This window comes from Neovison vison, chromosome 5 (assembly GCF_020171115.1).
Source record: "Neovison vison isolate M4711 chromosome 5, ASM_NN_V1, whole genome shotgun sequence".
Classification (NCBI taxonomy): domain Eukaryota; kingdom Metazoa; phylum Chordata; class Mammalia; order Carnivora; family Mustelidae; genus Neogale; species Neogale vison.
In genome coordinates, this window is record NC_058095.1 from 102,168,170 (window position 1) to 102,182,997 (window position 14,828).

A 14,828-nucleotide genomic window follows, 5' to 3' on the forward strand; every position below is an offset into this window, starting at 1 on the left:
TAAGGGTTTTGTTTTGGTTTGGTTTTTGGTTTTTGTCAATATGAGAGAGAGAGGTGGAGAGAGAGCACAGCAGGGGGAGCAGCAGGCAGAGGGAGAAGCAGACTCCCTACTGAGCAAGGAGCCCAGTGAGAGACTGGATCGGTGGACCTGGGATCATGACCTGACCTGAAGGCAGACACATAACCACCCAGGCGCCCCTAAGTAAATAAAATCTTAAAAAAACAAAAACAACAACATTTCTCTTTGCTTGGCGAATCAACAGTACTGCCTGTTTATAATTTACATCCAACATTCACTTGGGGATATTTAAAAGCTCCACCCAAAAAATTATATGTGTATTTAGCAGCAACAATGAGATTTGGTTTTACAGAGTATGTTTTTTTGGGTTGGATAACTTGATTATCACTTAGTAAGGATGACTAGTTAGAACTAGTGGACATTCCTTGCATTATACTCATTTCTTTTTGTTTTTAACTGCCTTTCGAATCTCTAGGAAAACAATGTATTGTTGGCAAAACAAAACAAAACAGAAAAGTGGGCAGCAGGTATCAGAGACCAAATAATAGATTCTTTGCTGGCCCTTGCCACTGGGGATAGATGGGTCAGTGAGCAGCATGTGTGCTGGAACCTCAGCAAGAAAGATTCCTTTCATCATTGTGTTGGCAGTGAATCATGGTAGACCCAAGAGGTGTTGACAACCTGTCTGTGAGCACTAGGAACCAGAAAGCCAACAGGAAGCCTGCAACATTGAAAAAAATATGTAGTGCTGGGGTTCCTAGCTCTGTGCCCTTTTTCCTCCTGACATTAAATAGATCTTTACCTACTATTGAAAAAAAAGTTGCAGTATTTAAATCTCCATTGTTTTTCTGAGATCTGTAAAGCAAAAATATTTTAATGAAGTATTTATTTTCATCTTTATTTTAAGATGAGACTCACAGTAATGTGCTCAGATGAAGGAATAAATATTCACATTAATCTTGCATAAGCACCACTCTCTAAAAAGAAGAGAATTGAGAAATGTTACAAAGACTTTCTTTTTCAGACTTTTAATTCTACCTGTCATAAGATTGTATTCCCTTTTTAAGTCTGTCTTTCCTACCAACTTCTCTTAAAATGCCAATATTTAAAGAAATATATTTGAAGATTATTCTGTTAACTTGACTCACTAAGAGGTTCTGATTCAGTACTTAAGGATATACTAGTGTAAGTACTACTGCAGTTTTATAATTTTTCTATGACATTGGATTTATTGACTATTGGCTATTTATAGGTAATCTATGATTTGAGTATATGGTATAGTAATGGTGAAGATCCTCTTGTAACGTAGTGAAAGACTCAGAGATCCTTCAACCTCCTCAGCTCACTACAGTTGACCTTGAATGAACCATCCGAGTAAGCCAAACGTACTGCTCATAATAACCATATATATTTAGCTCTCTAGTTCTGTTCACATGGTTTCATGGAATTCTAAAGTGTTCCACCAGAAAAAACCTGGATGTGGTCATGTTGACAATCACTGAATTAGATTCTTATTAAGCATCCTTGTTCCAGTAAATGTGCAGAGAATATTATAATTCTTTATTATGCTTGGCCATTTACAACTTTGATTATTAAAGAATTCTTGACTCATGAGTTTCTTATTGGTTTATATTTTATATAGAGAGAGATAGATAGATCTTATATAAATATAAGATATATAGATAGATATAGATCTAAGATATATCTACCTTAGATCTATCTATCTCTATGTATATAAGAAAAGAGAACTTTTCTTGTGTTTTTATCCTGTGACATGCACAATATAACACATGCAAAAAGCAAATGGGGAAAGTTTTTAGACTGAATGAATTTGTAGGAGTAAGAATATTCATAACATGAATATCAATTTACTGGGTCTTGCTGTGTAAGAGGTTCCATCTAACACATGGTTCAAAGAATATACAGGAAACCCACCATGGGGTAAGAATAGAACAGAATCATGAACTGACCAACACCTATAGAAGAACACTTTCCCTGTGGGACCCGTACCCCACTGTCCATTTCATGGAATCAAACCTGAATCTAATAACACACAGGGTAAAGTACACAAAAAATTAACAACGAGGAAAACTGCAGTAATCCAATTGAAAATGAAACTAAGAAAATGATACCTTGTCTTTGTGAAGGTATTGGCACAAGAGACGGGACTGCAGAAAAAGACAAAGACTTCAAGGGCAAAGCGCAGAAACAAGTGCAGTTCAACCCAGGCCAGACCAGGGCCACCTGGAGAGTTCGGATCATGAGCGATGGGGAGCATGAGCATTCTGAGACTTTCCAGATCGTTCTGTCAGAGCCAGTGCTGGCTGCTTTGGAATTCCCCTCAGTGATCACGGTGGAGATCGTTGACCCAGGAGATGGTAAGAGCTATCATCACTTGTTTGTGATGTTGCTGTTGGGTTTTTAATGACAAAATTCCTCATAGGGGAAGTTTTAAATTCAGTGTTTGGACTTTCTGTGAGGAGGATGTTCTAGACTCATGGTTCAGTATTCTCAGATATGCTGATGGAAGAGGGAAGCCAAAAACCGATAAATTAATTAATAAGGAAAGCTGTATTGTTCCAAATAAATGAACTACAAACGTACATATGATTATCAACATGTTCTTTCTCTTATTATAATTCTATCCTTTAGAAACAACATTGCTCGTCTCCTTTTCTTGAATTAATTCATTATTTCTTAAATTCTTTCAAATGTCTTTTAAACTTTCCTTTATACAAATAGTTCAGAATTAGGCCATTTTGTGATTAATTTGCTCCCCATAGTACACTTGATTGTTCTAGTTTACTGCATCTATTTATGACCCCAAAATTTTCATTTGGCCCGTATGCTTCCACATGTGTTACATAAAACCCACCTGACCTATCCCTACTCTTCGGTGACTTGTGTCTTGAAACATTGCTCTTAACTCCTATTAGGTGATGTTTTGTTGTCAGTGCACACCTTTGGCTGATGTTGGTAAAAGTAAGTCTCACTGCTTTTGTGTGTAATTTGACCCATTCCCTCCCCCTGCCATGCTTCTACAGTACTGGCTTGTCTCAGTGCAGTCAGGGAAAAAAAGAGAGAGAGAGAAAGGTTGAATGGCTTTTTGAGGGCTGGCATTTATACAAAGGTTGGAGAGACTCTTCTAAAGCTGAAATCCTGTCAGAAGCCAGACGTGACTTTCTTTTCAACTGCCAGCCTACTTTATTTTGTCAGTCAGAAAACTCTTAACTTTTCTGTGAAGATACAATCTACTGGGTACATGAAATGGAGACGTGTGGAAATCTCTGGGTTACAAGGCTGAACATAATTAGAACACATAAGAGAACTGGGGCTCTGGGTCTGTTTGTTTAACTAACATCTCTCCTTTAGTTAAAAATGAAGTTCAGTTATGTTTATAATTCTTTTAAAGAACAGTTGGCATTTAATTACATTTAGTTTTATTGGCCCTATCTAGAAATAAATAATTAAATTTTCTTCTACTCTGAGCTTTGGGTAAGCTCTGGCATAACAAAGCTTTCTTTTGAACAAGCCCATGGCAACTTTAATACATATAAACTGGCCCATCAATTAGAGTTTGTTTGAAGCTTGCTCTTTCTTTCTTTCTTTCTTTCTTTACTTTCATAATCTCTAGGCCCAATGTAGGGCTTCAACTCATGACCCTGAAATCAAGTCACATGCTCCACCAACTGACCCAGCCAGTTACCCCAAAGCCATTTCTTGATATTTTATTTGCCAATTGGTATAATTGCCATAATTTACCTTAAGAAATAAGACACTTAAACTCATGGGGGCACCTGGGTGGCTCATTTGGTTGCCCATCAGACACTTTCTTGGTTTCAGCTTCGGTCGTGATCTCAGGGGCTTGTGATCAAGCCTCATGCCTAGCTATGCACTCTCCCGGGAGTCTGCTTGAAGATTCTCTCCCTCTGCCTCTCCCCTTAGTCTCTCTCTCTCTCTTTCTCTCTTTTGCAAATAAGTAAATATATTGTTTTTTGTTTATTTTTTTAATTTCTGTATTTGACAGACAGAGAGAGAACATAGATAGGCAGAGCAGCAGGCAGAGGGAGAGGGAGAAGCAGGCGTTCTGCTGATCAGGGAGCCCAATGCAGGGCTTGATCCCAGGACCCCGGGATCATGACCTGAGCTGAAGGCTGACACTTCACCAATTGAACTTCCCAGGCTCCCCTATAAATAAATCTTAAAAAAAAAAAAAAAAAGACACTTAAACTCATTTGTGCCTTATTTATAAGCTCAGTATAACACTCTATACTTTATACCCATATTAGGCCTAAGAAGTAGACTATTAAACACAAAATACAGGGGCTCCTGGGTGGCTCAGTCAGCTAAGCGTCTGCCTTCAGCTCAGGTCATGATCCCAGAGTCCCAGGTTCCAGCCCCACATCAGGCTCCCTGTTCCATGGTGAGTCTGCTTCTCCCTCTCCCTCTGCTCTTCCCCCTACTTGTGCTCTCTCACTCACTCTGTCAAATAAATAAAATCTTTTAAAAAATGAAAACAAAATACATACACACAACTTTGCCATAATTTCATTTCGTGTAATGGTCATCTAAGTTGTTATGGAATTTTCTAGATGAAATTCAGCCCTAGTCATTCTCGGCCATGATCACCCCTAGGATAATTGACAATTGTCCCATAATGCTTGGTATATTCCCTGTCTTGGAGACCATTCGTCTTGAAGTTACAGGATCTGAGTTTGATTCCCAATTCCACCGTTTCTAGTTTTATTACCTTAATCAAATCAAACAGGTTTTATTAAGATTTACTTTCCTAATGTGCAAACTATGAAAAATTAATGATTCTCTTGTTGCATCATTCTTATGAAAGAGCTCTATAAAACATAAAGCACAATATGAATGTTATTTCTAATATCACAAATAACATCGTTAGATTTCATTTTAAGAGATTAAAGAATCCTTTTTTTCTCCCCATTAAGGGTCACTTTTCCTACCATTTCAAAATTTTAATTACTTCTTTCTACACTGTCTTGTAACTCTTCACATATACCTTGGCTAGCCTTAAGAACCATTATGCCTGTAAGCTCCCCTTCTGCATATTACTTCTAGGACATGACATGAGATTTTATTTTGCATGCATTAAAAATGTATCTAGCTCATACTTGTGCTGGGTATAGCGCTAAGTGTTAGGGCTGCAAAGGTAATAGGATATAGTTCTTTTTATCAAAGCACATATGCTCTCATGAGAAGGAGAGCCCTGTAAATAAGTGATTGCAATAGAATGTGATGTGGTACAACAAAGTGTGTGCAGTGTTATGGAACCAAGAAGAGGAAATATCCAACTTTGCTTCATTTTTGTCTGGAAACTGTCTTTACTTATTAGCTAGTTTATATAAACCCATGCAAATACATATGTTTCCCAGTTCTTTACTTGCCTGTGACTGCTACTGCTAATGATAATAATTGAAATTCATCAAACGCTTACTATTGGTGGTGTGCTTAACACACACACATTCCTTTAGTCACTTTTGCCTCACTACCTTGTAGACATACCATTTTAGGCATTTTACTTGTTTATAGAATGCTCTCAACTTCACATCTGACAGGTTTTATTTTTTAATTTATTCTTTTTTAAAAGATTTTCTTTATTTGAGAGAGAAAGCCAGCACACAAGCAGGGGGCACAGCAGGTGGAGGGAGAAGTAGGCTCCCTGCTGAACAAGGAACCTGATGTGGGCTCCATCCCAGGACCTTGGCATCATGAACTGAACCGAAGGCAGACACTTGGCTGACTGAGCCACCCAGGTGTCCCCACATATGACAGATTTTGTAATACTTTTCCCATGTTTTATTACAAAAAGAAACAAACAACTTACTAACACAAACTCTGCACACACACAAGCATATACATACATCCATCCTAAATTCTCACATGTTCATAATTATATTCTTATAATACTCTACGTATATTTTTTAAGTTAGATCATTGTGATTTAAGTAAAGATTTTAAATACCTATGGATTTAATTCATCACACAAGGATCTACATCTCCTGCAGAGATAATAGTACACTTAGGTGCTTATTTGTTTCACCTAAGGTACCATGCAGTGCCCATGTGGATAATATCTCTCAGGCCTCCAGATGTTGTGACCTTCAGGCTGGGAGTAGATTGACTCTAAAGAGTGGATCAGGTGATATGTCTTCCTGCATCTTCTGTGGAGGAGGGCAGCCTGCCTCAAAGGGCAGACACCAATGAGAACAAGTGCACCCCAGTCCTCATCCATGGGTGCCCTGGGATGGCCACGCACAGAACGGAGCTAATCTTCTAATGGCCACATGCAGATCTCGCTGTCATGCTGGTACCTTCCCTGTCAATCAGAGAGGGGCCACTCAGGCACAGCTCAGCTGTCAGATGGGACATCAGAAGCCCACATTTTTATTGAGAACAGACATATTTTGTTGCATGAAAATGGAAGACTGAAAGGGGGCTTTTCCTTCTACTCAACAAAGCTTTATAGGGTCACAGAAGGAGGACACGCCATTCTGCTATGACTGTGGATATTTACAGCTTCCCATACAAATGGGTTTAGTCATTTACTGAGTACATCAATAAATTCAGTTTCCTCATACACTGAAGTCTGTGGTACAAAGAGGAAAACTAGAATAGGAAGAATACAGACAGACGGTCAAGCAGAGCTGTTAACCTCTCATTGTCATACTTCCTTTATCCCAGGTGCTTGGCCTTGGAGGCACTCCCAGGGAAAATCTACTCTTGTCATGATTTTTACCTCACTGCTTTGTCCTCTATCTCTGTTATCCTTCCTTGTTTCAGTTTGATTCCACAACCTCTGTCCTTTACAAATGCAGGTAGAAATTTCCAGTTGTGAGGGGTTTTAAAGGGTGTGAAGCATTTAACTCATTTTCTGGATGGGGAATCTGAGAAATAGAGCCATCCTTAAATTTATCTCTGCCTAAATTGGCCTCTTGGAAGCTGTTGCATTTGGTTGCCTTTTGTATTAGCAGGGATGAGTAAAATAACACTTCCTCTGAGGGAATGGGCATTCCTCTATGGGGTACCACTGAGTGGTAACAATAAACTTTTGCTGAAAGATCCTCTGCAGCTAGGCTGGACGATTCAAGAGCAGGTAGCAGATTGCCAGAGGACTAGAAAGGCTTCAAGAAAATTCCAGGTCATTGTTACTCCTCCTGTCCTCTTTTCTAACCCAACCCAGAGAAGTCTGAAAGGATTATTCCATAGGCCAAGGGATAGTAATCATAACAGCAAGCTCTACCATATTTGAATATCCTCTGGGAGCCGGATGGTGCGTTAGGAGCTTCACAGTCATGTCGCATCTAAACCTGCAATTTATATGTGAATTTCCAAGTGAGATCTCTGAGGCTCAAAGAATTTCTTTCCCCAAAATTCTTTGCTAATAAGTGCCTTAGACAGTGTCTGAATATAGAGAGAGATTTTTTTTTTCCTTTTCTCTTTTCCCTGAGTTTTATAGTCTTCTGTCATTCCAGGAGACTGAAAAGAAATAATTCCCAGAATCATCATTAAACTGCACACTTTGCCAACAGCAACATTGTTTCACCTATTCTTGTGTATGAAAAAACAAAACAAAACAAAACCAAGAACAAAGTGATTCCTTCTCTCTCTTTTTTTTTTTTTTAAGATTTTATTTATTTATTTGACAGAGAGGGAGAGATCACAAGCAGGCAGAGAGGCAGGCAGGGGTCGGGGGGCTGAGCAGAGAACCCTATGTGGGGCTCGATGCCAGGACCCTGAGATCATGACCTGAACCAAAGACAGAGGCTTAACCCATTGAGCCACCCAAGTGCCCCCGATTCCTTCTCTTCTTATTCTTTTAAATTTTCCCTTTATATATCAAGCCAAAAAAACATATTAGGATAGGTAAACAAAACAAGGGTTCTAGGATGATAATCAAGACTACTCCAGGTCTTGCGCAATGCATCTATGTTCAACAGCTGTTTGTTGAACATTCACTATAGGAATTCTGCTAAGAGCTGGGGATGAGGGAGCTACACTGAAGAAGGCATATTAACTCTGAAAGGGTATCTTTAGGTGATTCCTATGAAATGATTACTGCTAACAATGCGGATTGCTGTGTGCTGTGAAACAGGAGCAATCAGCACCCAGAGGAGAAGTCTCTAACCTGGAAGGAGAGTCTTAATTTCCTACACATTAGGTTCCCTAACTGTCAGACAGAAGCCATCTTTTCTCACTCTTAGAGGTATACAGATATTAATATTAAGATTAATATTCAACATTTTTTTGTTTCTGTTAAGAGGAAAATAGGTAAGAGCTAAAACCTACTTTATATCAAGATCCCATTCATTTTGTTTACCTTGAATAATTTCTAACCAGGGTAAATTGAGTTTTATGTACCTTATTAGCAGAACACAGCCTCAAATATAGGTGTTCAAGTTTGGATACTTAGCATAGACGTCTGAAGCCCGTAACTATTTAATGCAATTATTTAGTATTTACACTTGAAGTGTCTGCAAACTTCTGATTGAAAGGGGCTCATTCTGATACCTTTGTGATACCAAAATCAACCATGAACCTAGTATGACTAGATTAGGGGAGATATATATATATATGTGTGTGTGTGTGTGTGTATGTATATATTATATATATTAGAGAATAAACATACCATTCTAGAGGAAAGTGGAACTTAGAGCTCAAGGACCCAGTCTTATTGGACTCAAAGAAAAGGCAAACTTGTGTGTGCTGAGTGAACCAAACCCATTTCATGTGGTATAATCCAGACGACATAGGCTATTCCATGAATCACAAACACTAGTTAATTGCTTTTAAAATTTTGTACCATTGTCAGTGTCGACACAGGGAGATCACTGGCTAGCCAATGAGACAAGTGTACCAAAACTGAAGGTACAGAATTAGTGAAAGGGTAGTCCACTGCAGCTTAGGACACCAAAATGATAAACAAAGCATGCAAAAATTGAATTTCAATGAGTATGGAGGCTTTTTGCTTTTTTTCCTTTCTTTCTTTCTTTTTTTTTTTCTGAGAATGGAAAGCCTTTTGTCTTTTGAAACACAAGGCATTGTCTTAAGAGATAGACAATTCTAAATACTTATTCAAGGTGCAGCACATATCTGTACATTGCTGGCACCAAGTGGTGGATATGAAAAAGGGGGTGCAAAATAAACCCAGTTTAGTGTCTGAAAGTTTCTATGTTCATGAAATGAAAACATTTAATGATAGGAACAAAGATTACCCAAAGATCCATTCTGACCCACACTTGCATAGTGCTAAAGGATGATTTTTGGATCTCGTGGCATCCTGATGTGAACGTGTGATATTTGTTATCATGTGATTGAGATGTTTTTATTATTCTTATTTGTGTCTCTTTCGAGTCCCTGTAAATTTAGCCTTTATCAATCACTATGTCTGTTTCAGAGTAAAAACACAGACCATGGAAATTAAGAGAGCTGTCCAAGTTCAAACACATCAGGACAGACTTCCTACTCAGTACCGCTTGTTGACCAGTCTGTGGGCACCATGGTAGCCCAAGGAGGTCCCGGAATATCTTCGGGGTTGGTTTTTGAATGTGCCAAACTTTCCAAAGACGATGAACACTCAGTGTCTTTCTCCATGCGCTGCATTTTCTTTCTCTGTTCCATATAACAAAGATTTTTAGAAAACATTTTGTCCTATCATGTTTTTAGTAGAATCTGTTTTGTTTTTTGTTTTTAATCTGTTCTGGATAATTGAGAAAAGGACAGCATGAACATTATCTTTCAAACATAATGACAACTACTTTATTTCTGAGAACAGAAGTCATTTTTTGCCTAAGTGACAGCCCAGTCAAACCTAAAAGTAAACCCTGCGGTTGCAGATCAAAGCATTCATTACAGCACAGTTGCATCGGTTAATAAAGAAGGCACTCCCTGATTCAGCTTTATCTTTCAAAATACAAAATACAGAATAATGAAACTGATCTGAAAATCTATAAAAATCATCCATGTTCATCGTTAAGAATTCTGAGAGATTTAAAGAAGGAAAGGTCCCTTGTAGGTCTACCCTGTGGGAAAGCCAGTGTTAATTAAGGTTGGAGAGCTTGACCCTGCAGTCATTTTTGTGTGTGTCTCTATTTACTTAGCAGAGAGTTTACTGTTTTTAGAATACCTCCCTGACTTTGCCTCTCAACAAACCCCTTCCCAGAGGCTGCTATAAGCTTCCATTTAATGGGCTCACTAGAATCTGACACAGGACATGTTGTTATATTACATAATACAGATATTATATCCATAGACCTATTATGTATTTATACATGTAGCACATAATATTCTATAACTTTATTAATATGAATATCATACAGCTTTTATACCTTACATAATGCTTTTATAATTTTATATGTATAAATTTATATATAGAATTCTATGAATACATTGGATCTATAAAGGAGTTCTCAAGATACTTGTTTTTAGCTTCCTTTGTTCTGCCTCTGCCGTCCCTGCCGGCTCTGTTTTAGCAGTCATTACGTCTTTTATAATCTCAGTTGAGCCTTCTGTTAGTCTCTGGCGTGAGTGCTGCTGCCTGCTACCCGGAATGTTCTTCCTTTAGCAGTAGACCATAGAGGTTATGGGTTTGGTCTTTGAGACAGGCTTCTTGGGCTCAAATATGAGCATTGCCACTATCGGCCTAACCTTCCGCTGGTTCCATGACCTCTGTGTGCCTCATGTCCTCAGAGGTAAAATGACAGCCATAATAGTTCTTATGTGAAAGCCTTGTTGCTGGGAGAAAAACAGCCAATACATGGAAAGCATTTAGAATAAGGGCTTCACAAATAGTAAGAACCCCACTCGAATTAGGTAATAATATTTTTTGGGGTATTAGCTAATAATTTTTAAGGATGCTACACAAATGCCAGTGGGGGTGGTAGTTACACTGAAAAAGCCATGCTTGTTTGGGGCAGTCTGCATGTGAGTTTCGACTATACATAAGAAGTGAAGTTGAAAAATGACGTTAACTAGAAAAATCTACTAGGGAAGATTTTCTCCCTCTCTCCTTTTCCTGTTTCTCCCATAAACCACCTGTTTCTGCCCAAAGTTCGGTCAGCAGAAAACTTAAACGTGGTGCTGGACCTCTTCACCCTCTGTCAGACCAAGTGTAGGAGTGGGTTCGAGACACCTAGCTTTCATCTTTATTCCTTCTTCAAACCTCCTGGCTCTACTAACCAGTGCTGGCTTGTTTAATCAAACCCACATGGGCCATAGCATGAGGAGGAACTCAGGTACTCAAGGGATGAAGTTATAATGCCTTACGTGGGACTTTTATGAATAACTTATTTTTAAAAGTTGGTTAGTATAGATTAGAAGTATAGAATAACTACTATATAAAACCAACTCTGAGACAGGCAGACAGATCATATTCTTTTAAGAATACTAATCCTGAAATGAGGGTTAACCTAGTTCCCATGACCTCATCTTAACCTAGTTCCTTCTCAACAGTCCCCACCTCCAAATATCATCACTCTGGGTTAGGGCTTCCATGTCTTCCATGTATAAATTTTGAGGGACGCATTTGGTCCATAGCAAACTTTAAGAGAGAAACAAAACTTTGTGTAATAGTTATACCAATGCCGTTGGAGTAAATGACCTGAGGACTGCCTAAACCTAAGTGATACCAGACTTAATTTCTGTTAGTTAATAAACAAACTCATTGGAACTCATTGAACACTTGAATTGAATATTTTGTGGCACTTCGTGTATTTTTTGCTAATGAAATGTTACAATGATTTCTATGTTTGGTATTTTATGTTTGGTAAAATCCTACTTCATAATAGTAGGAGTAATTTTGCCCTTACAAAAACTCATCTTGAAAACAAACAAGATATTTCTGTAGAAGTCACTCTGTTGTCAGCAGATTTTTTGAAGTGTCTATGCCTTTTGTCTTCAAACTTTATCTCCTCCCATTTATTCTTTCAGGCTTTTGTCCTCTCTGCTCCTCTGAAACAGTTCATATAAAGATAACCAGTGACTTCCCTTTGCCAAATCTAATGATTGATTCTCGACTTTCTTGACTTGTCAGCAGCATTTGAAACATTTCGTCAGTCGGTATTTCCTAAAACACTTTCTGCTCTTGGCCTCCAGAATCCACACCTCCCTTAGTTGTTCTCATCACTGGGACCCCTCTCAGCCTTCTTTGCTCCTGCTTCCTTATCTCCCTGACCTCTAAATGCCCTGCGGCTAGTCCCTGGATCCATTGTCTTGTTTATCTATAATCCCTCTCTAAATGATTTAATTCTGACTCAGACCTCACATAAATCAACAAGCCAGTAACTCCCACTTTTATCTTTCCCATCTGGACCTGTCCACTGAAATCCAGGATTAGATGCCCAACTGACCAATTTGACATCTCAGTTTGTCATCTCAACTGTCATCTCAATATGTCAGGTTACAGGACCCCCCATATTCAATGACTTCTCATGCTTTTATATTGAGAGATGGATGGACATACACACAGATAATGGACAGACCACATATTAAAATACAACTCTGACTCACAAATGACAGCAACTGGGAAACGACACCATGGGCTGAAGCAATCAGCCCCAAATGGTCAAAATTCGATTAATAACTGACAGCTTCCCTATTTTTTCTCCTCTTTTTCAAGTTAAGACCAACCAGAGAAACCAGATGTGATCCTATAACTAGTCACATAGGATGCCTCACTTCTAGTCAGCCTGCCCACAGCTTCCCTGTACCAACAGCTTCTAGAGTCCGGGCATACTGGCAGGCTTCCCCTTCTTCCTATAAAGCTTTCCAGCTCCTCCGACTCCTCAGCCTGCCTTTGAGCCTCTGCCAAAGACAAGTGATGGTGACTGACTCCTTTGCTACTGCAAACTTTGAATAGCCGCTGTGTTTTCATTCCATTGGGTAATCTTTGATTATTTACACGATATTTTACTCTGACTTAAACACAGAGTCCTCCCAGTGATCCTGAAAGTGCCACCTGATCTTCCCATCACCCACCCAATAACCACTTCTCTGGTCCCATGTCTTGCCCTCTCTTCCTTACTCAGTTTATTCAGGCTAATTGGCCCCCTGGCCATTCCTTATACACACCTGGCACTACTTGGTCTGAAGCCCTTTTCACTTGTTCATCCCTTTTCCTGGAATTCTCTTCTCTAAATTATTCACAGAGGGCATCTGGTTACCACCTTACAATCTCAGCTCAGATGTGATTGATACGTTACTATGTAACACAGGCCCACCAGGATATATACCCTGTCCTAGTCACCCCCTCCCCCATTCCCTTCAGCACACTCTATTCTCTTCATATAACTTGTTACTTCCTGATATACCATATATTCTTGTATATTTGTTTATTTTGTTCCTCTTCCCCATCCCAACTAGAATGAAAACTGCCTAAAACCAGGGATTTTGTTTACTTCCATATCCCCTCTGCCTAGTAGACATGTCTGGCAAGTACAAGTCACCCAATCAATGTTTGACAAATGAATAATTAGTTGTAAAATCTTATAACCACCCTTTTTTTAAAAAAAGATTTTATTTATTTATTTGACAGAGAGAGATCACAAATAGGCAGAGAGGCAGGCAGAGAGAGAGAGGAGGAAGCAGGCTCCCTGCTGAGCAGAGAGCCCGATGCGGGACTCCATCCTAGGACCCCGAGATCATGACCCGAGCCGAAGGCAGTGGCTCAACCCACTGAGCCACCTAGGCGCCCCCACCCTTTTTTTTTTTGATGGTACCATTTTTTATGTTGATCTATCAGTCAGAATCTCAGAAGAAAACAAATGACATACTTGATTTTTTTAGTGTAATAATTTAAACTTAAACTAAGTAATTTTAAAAGAATGCAATAATATAACTGTTTACAAAGGTGAGTGCAAAGATTGGGAAACCACCAGGCATGGTAAAGGCTAGTAAGTTAAAGGCTAGTAAGAGTACGGACCATTACTACCCCTAGGCCTGAGGCAAGGGAAGAAATTAGCTGAGCTCAGAGAGTGAACTAGAGAGTCCAGTGGGCACCATGACTGCTATTTGGGGGAAAGGGTGCGGTCAGTCCTGAACCTGGAAGGAGCCAGGGGAATGAATGGCGCAGACCTCATTCTCCTCTTGACCTCCTGCCTGTGCTCCCCTTTGGCTGACCCATTGGGAAGCCAGAGCACAAGGGAAACCTTTGATGTAGTTCACATTCATCAGCTCCTGGGGCACAGGGCAGGGTGGAGAGGATGGAACATGTACCCCAAGCGCCTATGTCTTATTCCAACAGTCTTTTATAATCATCAAAAGCAGTGTGGCTTACTGTTTTAAAAATAACTGTGAAGCATTTTCTATGCAGCTGCGAGACTGTCAGTGAAACAGACTCCTAGTCACCAAAGTATCTGTTTGGGGGTTATCATGTCAACTTACTGAACTGAATGTTTCCCTAAAAACCCAGTTTTACACTGAACTATATTTTTCACCAATTTAATTATCCTGTTTTTATTATTTAGCAAGCTTTTCAACTACCTTAAAAATGAATCAGAGAATTACTGTATAAATATAATGTTGTATACTATGTTGTTATTGTTATTTTTCTAGGGAAGGAAGGAAGCCACAGATATGTTCCTTATAGCTGACTAATAGATTTACAAATTCTAAAGGAACTGCAGTTTAAAAAAAAAAAAACAAGCAAACAAAAAAAAATGTTGAACAATGTATTACTGTGTTTTTAAGCATTAATCATTCAAAAGGAACACATTTGAGGTAAAGAGTAGAAGAGCAGATTTTACAAGGTCTGAATTTTTATTTTGACTCAACCAGTAAGAGGCCTTGGC

General features: G+C 39.0%; 1 protein-coding gene across 1 annotated transcript in view; it reads left to right on the top strand.

The window, feature by feature from the left end:
• FREM2 (FRAS1 related extracellular matrix 2) overlaps positions 1-14,828 on the top strand; it is a 156,058-nt gene that overhangs the window by 75,939 nt on the left and 65,291 nt on the right. The window contains exon 4 of the mRNA XM_044249633.1: positions 2,166-2,396. Within this exon, the coding sequence (XP_044105568.1) occupies positions 2,166-2,396 (231 nt within the window). The remainder of the gene's footprint in view (positions 1-2,165; positions 2,397-14,828) is intronic.